Source organism: Sinocyclocheilus anshuiensis, unplaced genomic scaffold, assembly GCF_001515605.1.
Source record: "Sinocyclocheilus anshuiensis isolate Anshui unplaced genomic scaffold, SAMN03320099.WGS_v1.1 scaffold58, whole genome shotgun sequence".
In the NCBI taxonomy this organism is placed as follows: domain Eukaryota; kingdom Metazoa; phylum Chordata; class Actinopteri; order Cypriniformes; family Cyprinidae; genus Sinocyclocheilus; species Sinocyclocheilus anshuiensis.
Genome location: NW_015547688.1, coordinates 3,023,207 through 3,046,465, shown reverse-complemented (window position 1 = coordinate 3,046,465; position 23,259 = coordinate 3,023,207). Strand labels below are relative to the sequence as shown.

The 23,259-nt window shown below is 38.3% G+C and overlaps 1 protein-coding gene across 4 annotated transcripts in view; it reads right to left on the bottom strand.

Moving 5' to 3' along the window:
- Positions 1-23,259, bottom strand: part of LOC107703405 (protein sidekick-1-like) — a 334,600-nt gene that overhangs the window by 17,915 nt on the left and 293,426 nt on the right. For all 4 annotated transcript variants that reach the window (XM_016506019.1, XM_016506020.1, XM_016506021.1 and 1 more), the window contains exons 27-35: positions 21,725-21,914; positions 16,020-16,118; positions 10,042-10,236; positions 8,109-8,310; positions 6,110-6,213; positions 4,454-4,524; positions 3,630-3,762; positions 1,233-1,289; positions 658-759 (exon numbers count right to left, since the gene is read on the bottom strand). In XM_016506019.1, coding sequence (XP_016361505.1) covers positions 658-759; positions 1,233-1,289; positions 3,630-3,762; positions 4,454-4,524; positions 6,110-6,213; positions 8,109-8,310; positions 10,042-10,236; positions 16,020-16,118; positions 21,725-21,914 — 1,153 coding nt within the window. The remainder of the gene's footprint in view (positions 1-657; positions 760-1,232; positions 1,290-3,629; positions 3,763-4,453; positions 4,525-6,109; positions 6,214-8,108; positions 8,311-10,041; positions 10,237-16,019; positions 16,119-21,724; positions 21,915-23,259) is intronic.

Below are 23,259 nucleotides of genomic sequence, written 5' to 3'. Positions count from 1 at the left end.
CATCACACAGTGGTGTGTGAATTCATGACAGCGTTGATAAAGTACAACTCCCTCACACCTTCAGCACTCATACATTTCTATAGAAGAGCTGTACTACCACTGAATGTCACTGTGGGAACCAGGCACTTCTCTCTGTATTCCTCCTCTAGCAACAGAACATAACATTACATAAAATTACTTACCTTTAACAGTTTTGGTTCAACATACTTACCTGTTGATCAATACTTGCCTTAACCTTACACCAGAATTTTATTTATTATTTAGGTTTTATTTAGTAACTTTCAGGAGGTTGTACTCATTTTTGCAACACATCATTTTATCACTTTGATAAGAAAATTTTATTTTCTTGAATAATTTTAACATTCTTCTTTGGTAACTGATCAAGCAGACTTGCTGGAATATTATATCTCTAAAAAACCATGACATGTCTTCTAAGCGAAGAGTAATTGCTGAATTTGTTAAGTTTCAGAGGGGGTGTACTCATTTATGCTGTGCATCTTAGCAAAGAGTAATTGCTGAATTTGTTAAGTTTCAGAGGGGGTGTACTCATTTATGCTGTGCACTGTATTTGCAAACAAAATATTTATTTTGATAAATTAAGAATGAAAAAATAATTAATTTTAATAAATTAATATTTATTTTGACACAATCGCTTACCTGCTTCTCCAACAAACACCTCTACCGGAGCACTTGGAGGGCTTTCCCCGATGACGTTGTAGGCAGTCATCACAATTTCATAGCGTCTGTATTTCTGCAGCTCTGATGAGAATTCAAAATTACAAACAGAAGATCCATAACGGTGCTTGAAAGGCACATCTTGGCTTTGAGACAGCAGAAAAGAAGAATGGGAATACATCTGGGTAGAAACAAAAGCATCTCTGAGATAACCACCTACTGTTCCATATCAGTGTGGATACAGAACAGTTTGGGTGAGATCTTGGAAAGGAATGGCATTACTCTTTCCAAACTCTTTGAACAGTATTGATGAGATGGTACAGGGGAGACTGAAAGCACATGCAAGTCTCAGGTCTGAGGCGGTGCGCAATGGGATTCACTTTGAGAATATCTCGGGGCCAAAATGTTCCTGGTCAGAGTAGATGGATTAGAGGAAGAGCCTTGTTCTCTGAACAGGAAGAGTATTAGGGATTACACACTTTGCCAAAGGGAGTTTGAATATTTTGGACTTCAAAGCAGACTGACGTAAATGAGAAAGATGGCTAAATGAAACTTACGCGTTAGCTCGAATTCGGTTAATGAAGGATTGCTGACAGTCTTCACAGTGCTTTTGGCTGTGGAGGGAGAAAGAGCAAACGATGAGGAATACATTACTGGAGAAGCAGCAGAGATGGAAAAGCATAAATCAAAGGGATATTTCATCATGGCAGTAAATCTTTGCTTTTCAAAGTTGCTCATCACACACTTCTCCAAGAGATTGATTAAATTCCACAATGCTCATCTAGCTCTCCAATCAAAACCCGCAAGAAACCAAAGCCAGTCAGTGATTAATGATTCAACAGTCAATATACAGTACTAAATCACAAGCTGGGGTGCATTAGGGACCTAATATGATTTTTTTTGAACACATACTGATCCAACATCACTTGGGTAAAATTAAAGAAAAATCTGGTCATTCCTTTTATACAGTTTATTTTGAGTGCTGTAACTTAAACAAATATGCTTTTGTAACTTAAAAAAAGGGCTTCTATATGAGGCTACTTCAGACTTTACGAAGTATCTGCTCGTCAAGCTCAGACACAAACTTTATTTACAACAAATAAATAAATAAATGACAAACAGGTGCCTAAATGGTTAAACATAAAGAGCTCACTTAGTGACGGAGAATTAGCTTACATGCTGTAAACTTTAAATTAAATTGAAATGAAAATGGATCATTTTAAACATTTTTAAACTATCATACAGCTTTTTGTGATTTTGTCATTATTTTTTTATCATTTCATGTCGTTTAAACATGGAATATTGTAAAGTAAGACTAAACAAGTAATATCACACAATATTACTTAAATCATCAAATACTTGCTCATGCTTGTGCTATTGTTTTTCCCACAAAATATGTTATAATAAATATAGCTTTTCATAGATAAAAGGGATTCAAACATGTTTTGCTTTAAATATTTTGAGTATTTCTTAAACTTTTTCATGCCAGAAGTGCATAGCAATCACAACATTAAGTGTATTTTATAGTGATCCTTTACTGAAGTGTACTCTATAGTGATAATGTTGTAAAAAATTGATACGATATCTATTTTTAAAATTGTCATTTTATTCAGCATATTAATAACTAGAAGGAAGGGGAAATGCTCAACAAGAATGACTCAGCTTTGTTTCATGTCACATGATCCAGAAGATTTTGTACTAAATCTTTGTATCTGTCCGGCAGCACACTACGAACAACAATCATAGGCACATACAAACATATCAGCACAATAAAAAAACATAAACTGACTCGGCTTTAGCAGAATGCTCCAGAAAGTGACAGAGACCATGTTAGCTTCTGGAGTACCTGCTAACTTTTCAATGTAAGCTGTTAAGCCTGAACAAATAGAGCATAGCTCCGGTAATTTCCTCTTGGCATTTAGGGTGATTTCAGCAGGGAGGCACATTCGACACTTAACAGACCTCAGATTTTAACATGTAAGACGAGTGGAGAGCAGAGGACAGATATTGCACTCCTGTCCTGACCGGTGCAGAACATAGGGAAAGGAATTAAATATGCCTCCATGCTTGGCTGCTCTGGGCTTGTGCATTTAAATGCTGTCAACACTGCTGAGTCCAATTTGTCAAAGGAGATTTAGCAGCCGGATCCGGGCTGCGGTAAAAGAGCCCGTTGGCGCGCTCAGTGCCGAACACTTGAGCTCAAACTCATGATTCCGCACCTCACACAGCCTGAGCGCGTAATGAGTTCACCTATGCTCAGCCATCCGTCGGAAAATTATTCTCTAACTGCAGGGAGGACGAGCATCCTAACGCTTTGATAGCGCTCAAACTCGACTGAGTTGCGCAATGTTCAGCGTATTAATGTGAATTAGCGCTGTCAAACGATTAATCGCATCCAAAATAAAAGTTTTTGCTTGCATAATGTGTGTATGTACAGTGTATATTTATTATGTATATATAAATACACACCCATACAGTATATATTTTGAAAATATATGTATATACATATATTTATATTATATATAAATATAATTAATATATAAACATAAAATTTTTCTTAAATATATCCGTGCATGTGTGTGTATCTATATATACTAATAAATATACACAGTACATACACATACATTATATAAACAAAAACTTTTATTTTGGATACGATTAATCGCGATTAATCGTTTGACAGCACTAATGTGAATTTCGTCATTTGCTAACACTGATTGCGTCCCAGTTTCATGTCAAAACTCGACTTACTTTCTGAGAGTGTAGCTGCGAAATACAACATTCATCTTTGCACAAAAGCGCACGTCAAAAAGACTGAGGTAAAAATTGTTAAGGAATTCCTTTTTTTCAATAACTGGAATGGGTTAAAGTGTTCAAAGAAGCACTCAAGCTATAAATCACGCCTGCGTGCAGACGTTTCTGGTTCAAGAGGAGAGCCTCCTCCCGCTAGTTACCTGTCAGTTCGGTGCGCAGCAAGGAGCTGTTTACGGCCCTCTTTGACTCCTGCGGTGTGCTGTCATACTGCAGCTCGCGGTAGTAGAGCCGATAGCCCACCAGAACCCCATTCACACTCTCCTCCTTGGGCTTCTGCAAAGGCACAGATTAAATTAAAGGTCACATTCTGCTAGCTGTTCTCACGGTCCTTATTAAAGCACACACTGATAAAAAGCCGTCCCGGCCGTAACTGACAGACAGCGCTGACTGATCTCCCATCGCTCGTCCGTGCGCGACGCTCGCCGCCAAACGGATAAGATAAATAAAAGATGAGGATTTAATTTCTGAGCCATTCAGTCAGTGGGTAATTAACAAAGCTCAGAGCAGAGCGTAATCAACTCGGCCTACGGTTCTGCTGATAAAACAGACAGTAGCGAGAAGATCCGGGACTCATAGGTCAGTGAATAAAGGTTTCAGCTACTAATTAATATCCCTTCAGATTGCAGGATCGCTGTCGTGCATGGGTATTAATTATCCCGGGCTTGGCGGAGCCCTTTGCGAGCTCTGTAAATGTGTGGGTATCAATACTGCTTGTCATTAATTTATGCAAACCATGCACGAGGAATACTAAGCGATGCATGCCAGACTGCTCAAAGCGAGTCGAGGCTACCTACTGACAAAAGTCAGATCATTAAACAGAACAGGGCTGTAATTTCACTGGTGATAGCCTGTAACATGCCGCTACTCTTCTCACAGGCTGGAGCCGGTTTGTTATCTGGCTATCAGATAAACGTAATGGGGGTCAAGAGTTCACTCGACCCGGGGTGGGCCGGCATTAGCGTACCTGCCACTGCACCAGCACGGATGTTGTCGTGGAGGGTTTCACGGCTTGAATTGTGGGCGATTCATCAGGAACTGCAGATGCACAGAAAACAACATTTGATAATAAGTTCACATAAACAATAAGAAATCCCATTCTTAGTTCAGTACATTTTTTTTAGTAATTTTTTTACTTGCCATTATGTTGTTCTAAACCTGTATGACTTTATTTTTGAAGGCTGGCCTTTTCAATATATATATATGAAGAGTTCAGATGCAAAAGCCTTTAAGTGCCGTCTGAAATTTTCATCTAAAATGAGCATTTTTATCAGGTTCCTATGTTTAGGTTCAGTAATTTTACTCTAATGGCAATGTATAGGTCCTTTTCTATGCAATTAAAGTGATATACCTGAACTGGTGTTCCAAGGACTGGTGGTTCCAAGCTCAAAAATGACAAAAAAGCACCATAAAAGTACTTTAAAAGTCCTTTGACCATATCATATCATATCACCTATTCTGAAGTTGTAAGATTTTGTTCTGTGAGAAACAAACAAAATAACTTTTCACACAGCACTTAACCCCTGGTTATCGTTGTTCTTAACCCCGCTTTTAAAGAAGCGATTCACAGCGTTAGCATCACTTTTGCTCTGGTTACCCTGCATTGCCGTGCCAAACTTGTACAGTTTGAAAAGATGCAGTGTTTGAATGTTACGGCTAGACGCTTAGCAACAGACACCCAATCGCGTGCCTCACATTCATGTGCTTTGGACAGTCACAGAAACACTGCATGTTGTATAAACAATCGTTTCAGCATTTGAGGGGAAAAAATGTCAAATGGGGTTAGAAAATGTATCAACTGGAGTGAAGAAGATACTGTTTAATTTTTACTTTTATAGTCCAAAAAGTCCATTCAGGAAAAAGGCAGTCGGCAATATATATAAGTGACACCACAAATAATAGTGTTAATTCAGGGTTTAGAAACATGTCAGCATATGAATACCCAGGTTTTACTGTTAACACCGGGTAAATAATGAGCAGTGTGAAATGTGAGGCAAGATAACCCATGATTCTGTTTAAATTGGATTAAAATGACCCAGGGTTAACTATTGCAAGTGTGAAAAGCACTATTGTTGTTATTTACAAATGTCTTCTTTTCTAGCGAGTTTTGAGTCATTTGACCAGGGGTTTACAAACTTTTGATGCCCTTGATCCCCATTTATGATGCTCCCATTGCAAGGGACCAAAGGCATTTATATATATTCACTATTTGTGGACTCTATATTTTTTCTAAAGTACTTTTAGATATTTATAAGAACTGAAGAGAAACATAAAATGTTGACTGTCTAAAATAATTCTTAGGATTTCTGACCATTAGAAAGAATAAACTGAAATAATGTCATATTCTGTACATTGGAACTTTTTTTTTTAATATATTCTGAACTTTCCCACAGACATAGCACTCCCTTGTGGCCCACTAGGGGTCCACTGAACCCAAGAAAGAAAGTCACACAAGTTTAGAATAGCATAAGGGTGAGTAAATAATGACAGAATTAAATCAGTTCCAAGACTTCAGCTTGCAAGTAAATGGTGCAGATCAGACTGTAGCTCCTCTATGACTTTTATTTGAATCAATAGCGCATCAACCAAAGCCAGTAGATACAACACGCTCATTATTACTCACCATCTTGTAAAGTGGTAATTGCATCCGTCTCTTGGCTGTACTTGCTGTCTCCGACGTCATTAGTCGCCATCATTCTGAGCTTGTATGAAGTGAAGGGTTTCAGCCTGAGGGATTGCACAGCTCGTGAGCTCTCTCATATTGGACAAAGACCTTTCCCATCACAAATGATGTGGCTCAGCAGTGCATGTATGAGCTAGTATCTATAAATGTCAGGGACACAATCCATTGAATCCCAAGGGCACGTGCTGGCAATTACAGAGTTTTATCTTAAAGCACTTGAGGCAGAGAGGTGAGGACGGAAATAAGATACGAAACACTTCATATCGGAGAGCTCATATAAAGACATGAGTGCAGCATATGCCACTTCATAAAAACCGAAATATGTTATGAACAACTGAGGTGGTGGTAAATTATGTCAGGGAATGCATAGGGGGGTTTAATAGGGCTGCACAATTAATTGGAAAAATTATAGATTTAATTATATTACTTAAATTATAAAATATATTAATATTATTATTTGAATAATATATATATGCATGCTAATAAGCAACTAGTTAAGAGACCCTAAAATAAAGTGTTACCGTAATTTTTAATTTATATTATTATAATAATATATACTATAGAAAATAATCAACAATTATTATTTTTGTCATAATTGCACAGCCATACTTCCTAGACTTCTTCAGCTAATTAAAATTTAAATTTACATTTACATTTATTTATTTAGCAGATGCTTTTATCCAAAGTGACTTACAATTGAGGAATAGATAAAGCAATTTTCAAGTTTCATATTACCAAGTTTCAAGCATTGTTCAAATAATTACATGCAGACATTGAAGAACAGAGAAAAAAAAGAGTTTTTTTTTTTTTATTATATTTGAAAAAATACAGTTAATTAAATATAATATAATTAAAATATATTAACATTATTATTATTTGTTATATAATATATAAAATATGAATTAGATATACATTTACAATAGAATTTTAAAGGATTAACAATAATCAACAATTACTATTGTCATAATTGCATAGCCAAACTGTCTAGCATTCTTCAAATAACGCTAAGTATAATTAATTAAATATAAAATAAATAAATAAATATAACATATTAATAATTTAAATTATTATAATAACATACACTTCATAAATAATCACATCAGCCCTATTGCTTAGCCTTCTTCAATCAGTGTTGAAAATCACAGGCACAAAACTTCTTGATTTTGACAGTAAAGGGAATATGTAGGAAAAAATTTCACTTTAATTTCTAATTTGTTCATTTCCCATTTCCCTAAGACACACTGCACAAGCCAATTGGGCTCATTAACGAACTAAACATGTCGTTTAGGCTTCATAACCGATCTCTGTCGATTGAGATGAGTTGCACGGCGCTTTCCAAAACGAGGGGGCTTTCTGCTATTTGTATTTGCTTGGTTAAAGGGAATATTTTTCCCATGATGCCCCACTCCTAAAAGCCTCCAGCTGGTAAAGACACAAATCAGTCCTGAATAATCCATTTAGCAACAATCTGGCTGTTTAAAAAAGCACTCAAAAGCTGATGGCTGAGAGAGTTTGCAACTGAGAAAGGGGACTCATCATAAACAAGATGAGATGGCCCTCTGAATGCATATAAAATACTATTCGACTGCCCATATAATCATAGCTGCGGATCCGACATAACTCATATGCAAAAAGCTGGAGCGCCCGTAGCACAATGTACTGATTGTTTCTCACTCTCTCAAATTGGATTGAGAATCATAAATTGCTGCAGAGGAAAAAAGGCTCCTACGCATTTAATAACACTCCCTCCATACTGCCCTTATTGTACGGCCCTCATGAGCCCTGCAGGGGAACACATGTGGCTTCGAAGCAGCGGAGAGTGAAATCAACTCTGTGAGGGTCATTGGAGGCCAGTCTCTGGGTAAAGCGAAGCTGGGTAAAGCCCCTGGTACTGTTGTTTGTGGGATTGTGGGGGTTGAGAAATGGCAAAGGAGCTCACCTGTCCACTTCCCAGGAGGTATAATTGTGGCTTATAGCAGAAGAATGGGTGAGCCAGTCTCCGTTGGGCAGCTCCCGCGTCTGTAGGGTGAAGTAACGGACGGGAGAGGAGCCGTCCCCTCCGGGCACCCAGTTGAGCTGCAGTTTGCGGGACTGCACATGGTCCTGAGGCACCTGCAGCTGCCGTGGAGGCTGCGGTCGCTCTGATGGAGCAGAGATAGATGTGAAGTGTGAGTTCAGGGGTCAGGCTGGTCTTGCTGACTGTTCTTAATCACAGGACAGGACTCGTCTACCCATGTGTGCATCAGTCAGCGGGTCTCGCCCTGGCCTCTCCACCCCTCCCCACCCCTCCCCACCCCACACGCAACTGCATAACCTCATCGATTTTAAAGGGAGAAATCAATACGGAGAGGCATAATTGTTTATTTAAAGGTGCGTGGTATCGACCGCCATTAAAGATGCAGATCATGCGCAACGAAAGCCATCGAAAGCCATGATTGCAATGGCCTTGCCCATGCAGCTTTTAAAAGTACCAATCGAGCAGCTTCAGGAGGTCAAAGAATGATATGTAATCACTCTCCATCTCCATCTTGAAATTGATTTCTTTAGAGAGATATGATAGAGAGAAGAGAGGATGGATATTAGCAGATCGACTATAGATAGAGAGAGATGGCAGATAAAAAAAGAGGAAAATATCAGAGAAACAAAATATTAAAAAGAAGGGTTACGATCAGGCAAGAGGTAGGACCCGCGTAAATATCGGAGCAGCTTTCCAGCAGTGGAGAGAAACTCAAGTCGGATGCCGAGGTTGCGTTGTTTTTTCTTCTTGATAGGTGAGTAATGTTGATTTTGCTTCATTTCACACAACTTATCCGTGTTGGCTTTTGTTTGAATATGCTTGTGTTTCATCTTCGCTTATTTCCGCGATCGTCGTTGCCATGGTTGCGTACGTACGTGTGCGGTGGAGATATCAGGGGCGAGGTCCTGTTGGGGTATGGGCGTGTTTGTTTTGGTGCTTTCAAATATCAACATCGTTTGGCAAAAAAATCGCTTAGTGCACCTTTAACCGGCACTAACTTGCTGTGTAAACCATTGGGAAAATTGTAGAAACAATATCTAACATTATTTTCTGTTATTGATGATGTGTTGAAAAGTAATTTAAAATGAAGACAATATTATTTTTTAAATATAATTTTAAAATATATGCATGATTTTTTTAGAAGCAGGACTTGCTTCACTGCCTATAATTTTAAAGTTGGGGTAAGGATTTGGATCGTATGATATGAATACTGATCCAGGATCATGTCTCGCTTATTCCAATCAAATGGTGTTTAAAGTCATGATGTTAGCAACAGATCTTTGTGACATAAAAACAAAAAAATAAATTAATGTTGGACTTGGTTCAATCCATTAGTTGTTGATGAAGGCAGATCTGAATATGAACTTGCAAGTCAATTGTTAAAAAGGGACCGGGTTTAAGCAGACAAAATTATTGGAGAAGTCCAGCACGTGTCACCAGAAAAAAGTCTGGCGTTTTAACAGATGATCTAGTTATGAAATTTTAATTACACCGTGCATGGATGAATCTTTTACAGTAAAGTTAATAACATGCATTCAGAAAATAAACAAGGTGAATTTTCATTTAATTCTGACTTTAAAGGTAGGGTAGGCGATAGCTTTGAAAGCATAAGATACCACCCTCCCTGCATAATCACTCTCCAAAGCCACGCCTCCCCCAAAACACATGAACGCACACAGACAGACGAGAGGCCAACCAGCAACACGACGATCGATGGTGTCAATGCTGTCAGATTACCTCATGTCTCATTCACGGGAAAGTCGGGTGAAGTCGTGGCCTAATGGTTAGAGAGTTGGACCTACCCTGTCTTTAAAGCAATATGGGTGTTGTGTATTTATGTATGTGTTTGCGTCACCTCTAATCTCAGTAGTTATGACCACAGCCTGTGCAGGCGCTCCCCAGCCCTGCTCCGTCTTGGCAGAGATGCGAAAGATGTAGGCCGACTCCGGGGTCAAGTTGGAGGTGGTGAACTGACGGGTATCAGGGCCCACCTCTACTGTGATGAACTGGTTGGGATCCCCAGAATCCAGACGGTAAGCTACCTGGTATCCTACAAAACAGTCATTAGATCGTCTGAGGTGAGTCTTGATCCTCTGTCCTTCTCATGTCTACGGTGAGACAGCTTAAGCTGACATCAAAAGTCTGAATAACATTTCCACAAACTCTGAGAGTCGTTTTCAGTCAGGCATGCTTTTGAGAACTCAAAGTACAAAAGGACAGGAAGAAAATATCTCCTCAAAAAGCCATTTGTAGTTGTAGTAAACCATCTTTAGAAAAACAACAGCAGGTTTATAAGACGAACGGCTTTCAAAAAGGCTTCAGTGCACTGGAAAATTTGGTCTATCAGCATCTACTTTAAATTCTGCTCTGGTTAACGTCTGCAGTCATTGCTTTCCTTTACTGCAGAAAGACTTTATTCAAATACGTCTTTCATCGGGGAAGTCCTCTGCCTTGCCTTCACTCCTTATATCAAATTTAATCCAAATGTCAAATTCAATACAAAGAGAAAAGAACCACAAACAAAATGCTGATGTGCAACAAACATGCATAAAATGAAATTTGTTTGTGTTTTACCACAGCAAAATAGGTAGCCCTTTATCGACACCAAACAAGAATTATGCTCTTTTTAACTCATTTTGTCCATCGTATTTTTCACGTAAGAGTGGGCCATTTGTTTCACCATTTGTAAATTGTATGGGTCTGGCTTCCGGTCTCATCTGCATCCAGCTATTTTTGGCTGTAAAAACAGCTTGTTTTTCTGCTTGATATTGCAAATTGGTGTGTCTTACCATATTATTTTAATGTATTATCTTAATTATGAACGCGTTTTTTAGTGCAAACCATTTTACTGTTGTTTAGGGCTGCACGATTAATCGAATGTGATTGTCATGGGCATCTTGTCAGTAAAGCCGGTTCTGTGATTAGTAGTAAATCTCCAGCACGTGCTTTCAGATGGAGCAGCATTTACTACACTGAGCCGTAGTTCACTTACAAGCTACGCAAAATCGCATTCATAATCGCAGACGATTTAATTGAGCGATTATGAAATTGAAGAAATCGTTCACGTGCTTCACTGAAAGATACGCATGACAATCGCAGCTTCTGCCTAACCGTGATTTATCGCCTTTGCAATTTAATTTTGATTAATCGAGCAGCCCTACTGTCGTTGTTATTCCACTCATTTTTTCCCTATAGCGGCTAATGAACCTGAAGTCTCGCCCATAGGCTTACTTCCGCGTTGAAGAATAATGTGGATACTGGATATTATTTAGCATTATCATTAATTGCCATTATTAGAATTATTCATTTTTAAACTAAAGACCAATTCTGTGAGTGAAAAACAGTTTCACCAATAGCTGCCGCTCAAATTGAAGCGGAAAAGTACAGAATCTGTCATTTTATAATTGTATTTAGTTTGATATTGGTTGGAACATTTGATGGGACAAAAACAGAAGGTCCATTTCTTTCATTACGAGGTTGAAACCAATACTGACAGATATAATTTGGCTTTCCTTCCTTAAATAGGGACTGAATATGTTAAGCTGTTAATTACAAAAAAATTTTTTGAATTATTTTAATCATTTTACACCACTAATATTTACATCGTTTTTTGCTTCAAAGGTTTAGCAAAGCAAAATCAAAATTATTTTCAAGATTACTTATTTATCCCTGGTTGAGACTCACTGTTTAACATTATTGAAATGCTAAAATTTAAAACAAACTAAATTAATTAATTAATAGTGTAATATATAAATTATACTAAAATAGAGAAAGTATGACTATATTAATATATGAGAATCACTGTTTATTCACATAATTAAAAATTGTAACTAAAACAAAATAAATAGTGTAATGTATATTATAAATCAAAGTAAAATGTAGAAATTATATCTTTATTAATAGATAAGTATGTTGCCAATCATTTGCAACTATATAAAGCTCTATATAAAAGCTTCACTCATTCATTTTTTCATTCATGCATTCATTCATATACTAAAAATTAAAACTGAAACTAAAACTAAAATATATAAAAAATGTGTATTATGCTAAAGGACAGAATGTTTTAGGCAAATTAAAATTAATCTATTCCTAACGTAGAGATTGAACAGGCATGGCTTGACACAGAAGTGCTGTGCTAGATCTGCTGAGCATCCATCTGCATCGTGTCTGAGGGAATGGCACGTGTTGCAAACCGCCAGCAAAACAAATGATAACATTATCGGGAAACATGTTGAAAATGGAATGTGTGGGCAGAGCTTGGCCGTGGGAGAGACGGAACATTATTCAACCATCTATTTATCTTTCGGGATGCTTGCACTGCATGCTGGCCCCCTTGGGCTGTGCAAAACGAAATTAGGCCATCCCACATTGAGAATCTGCAGCACTTGGGGGCTGCCATTTCATCCTAATGTCCACTTCAGCCATGAGGGGCAGTGGAAAATCACATACATTCATCCCCAAACACACACACACACCCTCTCTTCCCAGTTACTTCCATGCCAGTGTCTATATTTCTAGAGATACAGAGAGTACTGTGGGCAGAAAGCAGCCCGTTTGCGTGGTTCTGACGGGCTATGACCCATGCATTGTTTATTAGGGCTTTGCTTTTGGGAAAGGGTTTCCACTGTGAGGGCATCGGCCCATGTGATAGGCTAGGTCACAACCCCACAAACGCCTGCAGCTCTATTTTCCTCATTCATTGCCCAATGATTACGGGTCCTGCAGCGGCAAGCAAAAACACTCACAAGGGCAGTGCCTCGGCAGAAAGGGCAGGAAAGCCCAGCGCTCCGCCACTGAATCTCAGCAAGCGGCGTTCTCATCAACACTGACTTTTAATGCATTTCTTTTCTTTGAGATGCCTCTTTTTATTTTGGATATTATAAAAGCCATTTGTCCAATTAAAATGTTCTGTATTTTTTTCATTTTTATCTGAAAAAGTATAAAACAAAACTTTTAATATATCTGCTGTCAACTTAATGACAAGCTAATGTGTGAAATTTTTGTGCCATTAACATCATCCCCCCCCCAAAAAAAAAAAAAAAAAAAAAAAAACAGCCACTGAATCTCGGCTTTCTCACCAAAAGTGGCATTCATTGCATTTCCTTTTTTCAAGATGTCTCTTTTTATTTTGGACATTATGAAAGCCATTTGTTTAATTAAAATGTTAGACAAAGTAGACAGAAAATAGCATATATTAAATATAAAATAAATATTAAAAATATTTTTAACATAACTACATAATGATAATGACACAAAAATTGCACAAAAAAAAAGAAAAGAAAAGAAACAACAACAACAAAAAAAACAGTCACTGAATCTCTGTAAGCGGCATTCTCATCGACATCTGCTTTCAAAGCATTTCCTTTCTTCAAGATGCAGCAAATTAGCGGCATGCCGGGAAATCTCGTTTCTCTCTTTGAAAGAGCTCTCTGTGACTTCAATCTACATAACCAGCATCTCTTGATCTGCCAAAGTATGACATGGAAACAGAGTGCGAAATAACACCATGCGTGTGGCATGTTCATCTGGGAGCGCTGCGGTGTTGATGTAATTATCCAGGTTCCGCTGGCGGGGGCTGCGCCTGCCTTTACATCTATTTAGCTTATGTTCACTACACACGTCTGAGCTCCGGTTTGATTAGCATGTCATTTTCTGTCATTATGTCATTTTCTGTTCCTCTGTCAGACCCTTCTGTTTTTTGTGTTTGAGTGAAGTGGCTGGAGTCAGATTAAGCACAACTATTCAATCTGCTGCAAAATCCAAAGCAAACTCCCATTCCCAGCCACGGACTTTAACGGTCAGGTTTGCTGATGCTTCTGGGAACACACAACACAGTTTTCAGCGGCTTTGAAAACGGGATTACATTTAGGTTTTGCTGTAAACAAAAGACACTGCTGGAAATCCAGCATAAGCTGGTAGCGGTTTTTTTTTGGAACATGGTAGCTGGTTTCTAAATGGTCTAAACTTGCATTAGCTGGTGCAAGATGGTAGACGAATGGTTCTCAAAGTGAGTGGCACATTGTAAAGAGAGACTTCCACACTTCACTTACAAACATTTAAATATACTGCGCTGACAAGAGATGTGAGAACATGTGAGATGTATTATTTTGAGTGAATATGACTCAAATTTTGGACTTAATTTGCACACAAAGCAAGCATATAAATTCAGAAGACTTGAAAACTACACACAAATCATCACTTTTATCGTACTTTTGGAGCTTGGCAGTTGCAATCGCCATGTTGTGTTCTGTGTTCTTTTTTTTCCAGCAAAATACGCAAAAAAACTATGCAAGACAATTTTTTCCCCAAAAACTTTTAAGATAACTGATATGTTAACTTACATATGACGAGCTAAAGTTTTGCTATTAACATCACCAAATAATGATCTTTTGTTGGTCAGATATGATGGACGATATTTTAGCTAATGACCAGCTAATGACCGGCTTAGAGCAGCTATAAACCAGCTCCCATGTTCCAGAAAACACAGCTATAGCATCTTAAACTGCATTTTCCAACAGGGATTTATAAGACTTCTGGGTAAACAGTCATGCTGTGCCACATTCCAGACTAAAATGAATCGTGCATACGCTTTCAATTTAATTTTTCTACAGTATACACACCATAACAAAGTCCCAATTTTCCCCAAACATCATCAAAATGCTTAAACTGGTCTCATTTTATTCCAAATTAATGCTTCATGAATAGGATTCTATCAACAAATGTGTTCAGATCTAATCTTTGCATCGCTGAGATTGCGTGTATTCTTCTCCGGTGTGATTTGCACAGGCAGCATGATTTGGCAGGTGGATATTCTGAGCTTCATTCACTTGAAGTGTTAGTCCGACTAATCTCATTAAAACGCAGGGATTTTCTCCTCTCCGGCTCCTTCTTCCCGTAGAGGAATTAGTCTCAGGTGCACGGTGACATGGCTTCATTCACAGAGCGGAGGAAAGAAACATGCTCTGCTCTGAGCCAGATACTGCCAGTCCAATGCATTTCACGCTCTCATGTAGGCCAGATCAAGTACTGAGGAGACTGTTTTTAATGTGAGGTGAAGTACATGAAAGCAGCTTTCCACTTGAATCCAGGCTACATGGGTCAGCCGTGACCATTCTCACGAGAAGAATGGCAATATATTTAAAAAATGCACAAAAACAGCACAATGAATTATTCAACTGAATCAGTCAAACTGACTTAGCAAATCAGACTGAATACATACATAGGATCAGTCTGAATCTTGGACTAAATTAGTCTGACAAGTCACTTCCTAGGTGAACGGTCTTGGATTATTTGCTCACAGAATCGTACATTATTATGCCTGTCCAGAAATAAGTTTTAAAAATGGCTGCAAATAATTTGGTGAAAATTTAATTTAAACTTTAAACTAAAGTCTAATTACTGTTTATTTGTGACAATGTGTGTTTAAAGAAACTTCTTTTCATGTTTTTTATCATTTATTTGATCAAAATACAGTAAAAACAGTAATATTGTGAAATATGAAAATCATCATGTCATTACTCCAGTCTTCAGTGTCACATGATCCTTTAGGATTATTTTAATATGCTGATTTGCTGTTCAAGAAATATTTCTTATTATTGCAGAATAAGGCATTAATATGTGCTTTATTAGTACTAATAAACAGCTAATATGCTTGGAATATGCATGCTAATAAGAAACTAGGTAATAGTGAGAATTGGTTCTTAAAATAAAGTGTTGCCCAGTAGTGTAATAATACGATAACAATATGTTGTGAAAAAAGGCAAAATCTCAATTTGTTCTACATTTAATTTCTTCAGTGTATAATTGAAGGAATTGACCTATTATTTCTCTTACCCATAATTATGCCATTGGGGTCCACAGGGGGCTGCCAGACCACCCTCACTTCTGTCAGACGCACCTCCGGGAACACAAGTCTCATAGGTGGTCCGGGAACTATTGAAGGGGAAAAGGAGAGGCCAAAGATGAGATTTTATCATTACATGACTCCTGCAGTAATTACAACACCTATACACCTTATGGAACTCTAAAGCTTTCTCTTGAATTACAGCCGAACCACAAGCCCAAATCAGAGAGCTTTAATAGAGGCTATTTAGCTTTCAAAGCAGCAGCAGCAGCCCTACGAGACATCCTCTGAAATGGTATTTACGTCAGGATAAGGTCACTATAAAAAAATCTGGTTTGAAAAGGACAACAACAAAAAAATGTAACATTCATAAGACAAAAACATAAGGGATGAGAAGAAAGAGACAGTTATGACAGCACTCAAACTGTGTCAGTTTAATGAACATATTCCAGATTGCATCTTGTCAGTGGAAAAGGCAGTTGTTTCCATCTGTAAGAGTGAACGCTCATGTTCCATCCATCTGTGCACAGAAATATTATTCTCTGATCCACCTTACTATAAAAATAATGTGAAGTCTGAATGAATAATTAAGAGTGTTGCATTAGTGGTTGGTTGCATGTTGCCACTGTATTCTGAGAGGTTACCAGGGTGTTTTAAGTGGTTGTCAGGGTGTTGCTATGCGGCTGCTAAGAAGTTCTGAGTGGTTGTCAGCATGTTGCTACAGAATGTAGTTGCTAGGATATTGTGGGTGTTTGCCAGGGATTTGCTAGAATGTTGGTGGAAAGTGGTTGTCAAGGTGTTGCTTTGCGGTTCCAAATGTGTTCTGAGAGGTTGTTAACACAATGTTACAGTGTTATGGGTGGTTGCCAGATTTTTGCTATTATATGTCATTTCTTGAGATAGTCTAAGTGGTTGTTAGCACATTACTACAGAATGTGGTTGCTAGGGAGTTGTGGGTGGTTGCTAGGGTGTTGCTATGTCATTTCTTGAGATGTTCTAAGTGGATTTTAGCACATTACTACAGAATATGGTTGCTAGGTTTTTTTGGGTGGTTTCCAGGGTGTTGCCATGTGGTTGCTAAGGTGCTCTGAGCAGTTTTGGACTCTAGAAATTACTCTACAAGCCATGCAATTTGAAGTATAATTCATATTCATGAGTTACATGCCAAAGTCTCCTCAGTGTGTGTGGTTTGTTAATTCAAATCTGCTCTAGCAAACAGTACTAATGATTTGCTGTCGGCCAGCGAGCTGCGAAATCTGGTCATTCTCCCCTCAGACTTTGTTGGCTTGTCCTTGACCAGAGTATTTAGATCCATGCTGGTCCATGAGTGCTGCCACATGGCACACCTTCTCACTCTACCCCTCCTAAAGCGGGCCATCACTGAGTCACATATCATTGTATGTTAAGACTGAAGGGAAACATTGCCAAGGGATGATCTGCTGCCTACAGGAGGAGACCAATGATGACTGGAGGATGTAATGACTGTAGCGCCCTACTCTGAAGGACACAGTGTGCCACCGGTGCTAAAAGAGGGCTCTGCTAAAGACCTTGATTAAGGGGGATGTTTCCTTCTCCTGCTGGTGCGTCTCACCTCTAAACATACACACTTTCCCCTCTCTCCAAGGCATCTGTGACAGGCCTATACATCCACTAACAGGACACCTGTGGAGCGACAGATAACATGGAGGGAATCCAATAACGGTGGAGGGCCGGTGCTGTGCCTGAGGTACACACACATAAGCAGGAAACGACACCGCTGCTGTGTTGTACGCGAAATGCCGTGCTGTACAAATGCGGAACAAACACAATCAACGTTGTGCCGTCTCTCGACCGCTTCCTTATTTCTCTCTGGATTCCCCGAGTCGATGCGGTCGGTTAGGCGGATTCTATGTTTCATTTCCTGGACATTATGGAACTTATAAATCTAACACATCTGACAGCGATTTGATTTGTATTGCTTTTTGCAGTCATAGTGTGTGGGACCGTAGGGACAAATGTCCACAAGAAGAAGCTCTTACAGTAGAGCATGCTTTTCCCAAGATGCCTCTTTCTCTTGCCAATGTATTGCTAACATTCATCATCCTGTTATCAGCCCTTCGCGTGCCACGAGGCTTATATGGAGATTACGCGCACATGAGGAGTCTTTTAACTACTTATGATGCACGACTCATGACTCGAGTGCATTTACTCGGCATGAACCTACAATTAGAAAATCCGTTTATTAATTACTTCTTTAAGCGAGTCACTAATAAACGCACTTTCCTGCCAATCTTTTCAGAGATGTGCGAACGCTAACGACTTTAAGGCACGCTAATCTAATCGCAGTGCAAAAAAGAAACGTCCAATTTGCTGCTTGCTTTGCTGATACGGCTCTGATTAAATCCAATCACAGGATGTTTAGGTTTACAGACAAAAGCCAGAATGATCACTCGCGTCCGGCCGAAACAGGATGGACGGCCCGTAGCATCTCCAACCCCCTGCGTACGGCGTCCGGGGCCTGGATAAAATGCTGCTGTACCATCAGTCCTTAATGAGGTCTGTTCTGGAGGGGAATTTAAAAGGCAAACACACAGATAATTGCTCCAAGGTTGAGTGAGCACAGACGGGAGGACATGCTGCCCGGGCCCTGCGCTTCCATCATAAAAGTGCGGCGGTGAAATGGCCCGAGCTCTCTGCGTCTGTCAAGGGGGAGCTCCATTTACAGCCACGTTTAAGAGAGTCCTGTTATCTCTTATTCAGAGAGCAGCACAGAGCTGACCACGGGCGTGCAGACTCCATTAATGTGACTCTGTAGCCGGCTGGATTAAGGGCTGACCCCTGTATTTCACATAGTGGGCTGCTTTAAATAGCTCTCACAAGCTGGGGGAAAAGGCTTTTATTGCTATCCCCCATGACGTCCTCTCTTGTGATAAGATTTTGGGCTTGTTAAGCAAGCTAAACTGCAGAATGTGACATATGTGATTCAGTAATAGTGTAGTTTTAGCTTATGACTTATAATATTTACATTAACAGTACCATATACACAAATGACATGCTCCAGAGTCCAGACATGTGAACATATCCAGACTAATATATTTACAGCATATACACCTTGAGATAGATAGATAGATAGATAAAACTAAACTAAATAAACTAAAAACCAAACCAAACCAAAGAATAAACTAATAAAATAAGAATAGAATAGAATAAGAATAGAATAAAATAAAATAAAATTAGGATTGGTAAAGGCCGCTGGGACAGTTACTTACTCTAAAGATTCAAACCCAGTTCAAAGCTCAATTTTCACCGGATTGTAATCTGAATTTGAATTATGTTTTTCAAATGTCTATTACATTTGATTCCCCTTAGTCTTAGTCTTGTATGTGTGGTTTACAGTCTAGTTCAATAAAATATTTTATTTCCATTAATTTCCTCCTTTTCCATTGAGATATCTAGATAACCAAATAATTTCTAAGTAAAGAACTCATGGCAGATGGTTTATATTTAATATTACTTTTCCAAGTATAACATGCTTGAATGAATGAAATCAGCTTTGAACATGATATAAATTACAATTCAGCACTTCATATGAGCACTCTATATTGCTTTATCTGACTAATCTCACGGTACACTGAGCATATCAGTTGTTTCTCTGGAACAGCCTTGAGGGGGGCCTTATTTGTGCCATTTCCCAAAAACATATTTCTGCTGTAGTCTGTCCCTTATGGCCCCGTTGGCTGTATAGCAATCATATAAGAGTGCATTCCAACTGTTATCTGTCTTTAATCCTGACCGGAGTGAATCACTGCTGTAATGGATAGCAAACTATCATACCTCTCTTCTGAAAGCTTTCATTCCTCAAATTCCTCAGCCAGCCCTTCAAAGTCTATTTAAGTTGCAGTCCATAAAGTAAACATTTGGAGGCCATCCTTGCCAATGGAGTTTGTGCTGTCTGTATTGGTTTACCTGTCTATACCAAATCTAGTCTTAAAAAAAGACAGTGAGCGAATCAACTAAGTGAACACAAAGGCACAGAATGTACACTAAAAACAAATGAAGCATCAATGGCTATAGAGGACCTTCAAAAAAGTGTCTGAAAGAGCTTAAGACTAAATGCCATTTCATCTTTTTTATTCTATAGAAATCCAAGGCCACATCAATCTGTACACTCTTCGTGCGCAGAGCAAATGCCCATTACTCATGACAGCCCATAAACTTACACTGCTTGGTCAAGGAGCATGCACATAAAACAGAGTTACAGCATTAAAGGGATACTTCATCCAAAAATGAAAATTTAGTCATTATTCATCCTCATGGGTCTCTCTTGGAACAAAAAATAAATACCGTATTTGGAATATTCTTAAAGGGTCATGAAACCGCCCGTTTCAGCACTGGTTAGATCTCACCTCAGTTTAAAAAAAATGCTAAAAAAGTGGGCGTGGTTCGCAGCGGAGCGGAGGAGGGGGGAGAGGGGAGACAGACAACACACACAGCTTCGTGTTCAGACAGTTTCATTTCGCTCCCATCGAGTTAAAAACACAAATAAATGCACAGCCATTTGCACTCTGCATCGAAAACATATATATGAACGCGCTGTTGCACCTCGGAGAACTTAAGAGAAGGCTTATTCTGTGGCGTTTATATAAGCCTTTTGACGGGTTGTGTCACAGAGCTGTAAAAGCGGTTATGCTCACCAAGTGAATGAATCGCGTTTGTGCCGAACTCTTATTACAAAGCAAAAACAAACACTCTTTTTCGATCCATGAACGTTTCTCTCAGTTAATGTGCGCGATGTCATCTCACAGTCTGAAACGCCTGTCATAGCAAATCAACACATGCTGTTGTGAATAATTAAGCGAAGCATCTTCACATAGGATAAGAACACGCAGTCTCATGAATAATTTAATAGACACCGACGCGTCATCGATGTACTATAGTGCATTGCCACGTCACAAATTGTGACGTCAACACAGTGTAGATTTTTAAACCCGGAAGATGAAAATAGCGCAAAAAAGCTTAAAATTAACCAGTTTTCTCCAACAGTTAAAATTATCGGATGCTAACATTGTCTTCTATGATGTGCAACACAAACACCTCATGACAGTTAAAACAACAATGACAGTTCAGTGATGTTTTAGCTACACAAATTATACACGCACAAAAAACACCTTACAAGTCTTCTGAGGCCACACTATTTAAATGAGGAACAAACCCAATTTAAGTCATTAATAATCTTCCCCAGCAATTTCCTGAGAAATGCTGACAGTTGTTTTTATTGAAAAGAACAGGGTCAAAATGTATTCAATGATTTTGATTCTCAAGTTCAACTCACTGACTCAAGTATTTTTTACAAGTCACTGAGGAAAAAGATTATCAGATAATAAAGATTTATATTTCAATCTTTTCCTCACACAAAGCTTTTGTGTGGCATCCGAAGACTTTAAATATTGCACAAAAGTTGATTACTTCTTTTAAGATGGTCTTTGGTGTTTTTTTGTCGTTTTTGCAGCCTGATGAACAGATGAGATGACTATGAATGTTGTTGATGAGCTGCATTAAAAATTATTTTATGTTCCAAAAAAAAAAAAGAGCATACGGTTTTGGAATGACATGAAAGTGGGTAAATAATGACAGAATTTTTGGAGAAGTATTCCTTTAAACTCCCTGTGTGGTCATTAAATTGAATCTCAGTGGTGAAACATGAAAGGTTGCTCACCATCATCCTTGGTCCTCTCCAAGACTGGGGGGCTGCTGAGCTGCCCATCTCCAATTCTTGTGAAAGCCAAAACTTGGATTTCATACTGGACGTATTTACCCAGGTTCCTCAGTAAGACAGACTTTGTCAGGTTGCCTTTAACCACATTCACCTGTGCCTCCGAATCTGAGTCTTTCTCTTTGTACATAACCTGAAAGTATAAATATATTAAGCACGATTATAGTTCACATCACTGTTGTGTGATTTTGTGATTGTGACTGACTTTAATTTAAGATCACATTAAATACAAACACACAGGGATAGCTGTTAGTAAGGCTGAATGGCATGAGATTTGTTCCTCTGGGTCCATTGTTCAGCAGGCTGCTGTTTTTTTTTCTCGTCATAAAGCCTCCTGCCTTAATTACTGTTGACTTTAAACCAGAGCAGCTTTTCTGAACATATGGGTGCACATCCAGATCTAACTGCAAATATTTGTCTTTCCGCATATGTCAGACTTTCAATGAATTCATTAATAAACCTTTTCTTTACTTAAAATGAAAATGAAACGGTACCGGAACAAACATTAACTGCTTTAGGGCTTATAAGAAAAAAGAAAAGTGCATAAAATGTTCAAAGGATAATATCAAACTTTAAAAAAAATCCTTGATTTTTCATCATATGGCCCCATATTTCAAAACTGCAAAAATATTTTTTCACATCTTTTCACACCGAGGACAACCGAGGGACTCATACGCAACTATTACAAAATGTTCAAACACTCACTGATGCTCCAGAAGGAAAAACGATGCATTAAGAGCCAGGGGTGTAAACTTTTGAACAGATTGAAAATGTGTACATTTTTTTTAATTTTGCCTTAATATCATATTTGTTCATTTAGTACTGCCCTTCAGAAGCTACAGAAGATACGTACATGTTTCCCAGAAGACTAAATAAGTTCTCACCTTAATGCATTGTTTTCCCTTCTGGAGCATCAGTGAGAGTTTGGACTTTTTGTAATAGTTGCATGTAAGTCCCTCAGTTGTCCTCAGTGTGAAAAGATGGATCTCAAAATCATACAGTCATTTTTGGAAAGGGTTCAAATTAGGGATGTCAATGATTTTCGATCATTCCCATAATCGATCGTCATTCAAATTAAAGATTTATTGACAATTAATCGATCGCTGGTTAATCGTGGACATCCATAGTTCAAATACACAAAATAATTTGTGGGACCTGAAGTTTTTTCAGAAGAAAGGCGCACAGTTTAACTCTTGTGGACTATACATAAATGTCTTTTATGTGAAATATCTTATTCAGTTTAGTACTAAATAAAAAATAAATATAATATAATATAATCATTTTGGTAAAATTATTTAATAAATAAGTAATAAATAAGGTATGCGTGTGTATGTATCTATATTAGTGCTGTCAAACGATTAATCGTGATTAATCGCATCCAAAATAAAAGTTTTTGTTTGCATAATATATGTATGTGTGCTGTGTATATTTATTATGCATATATAAATACACACACATGCATGTATATATTTCAGAAA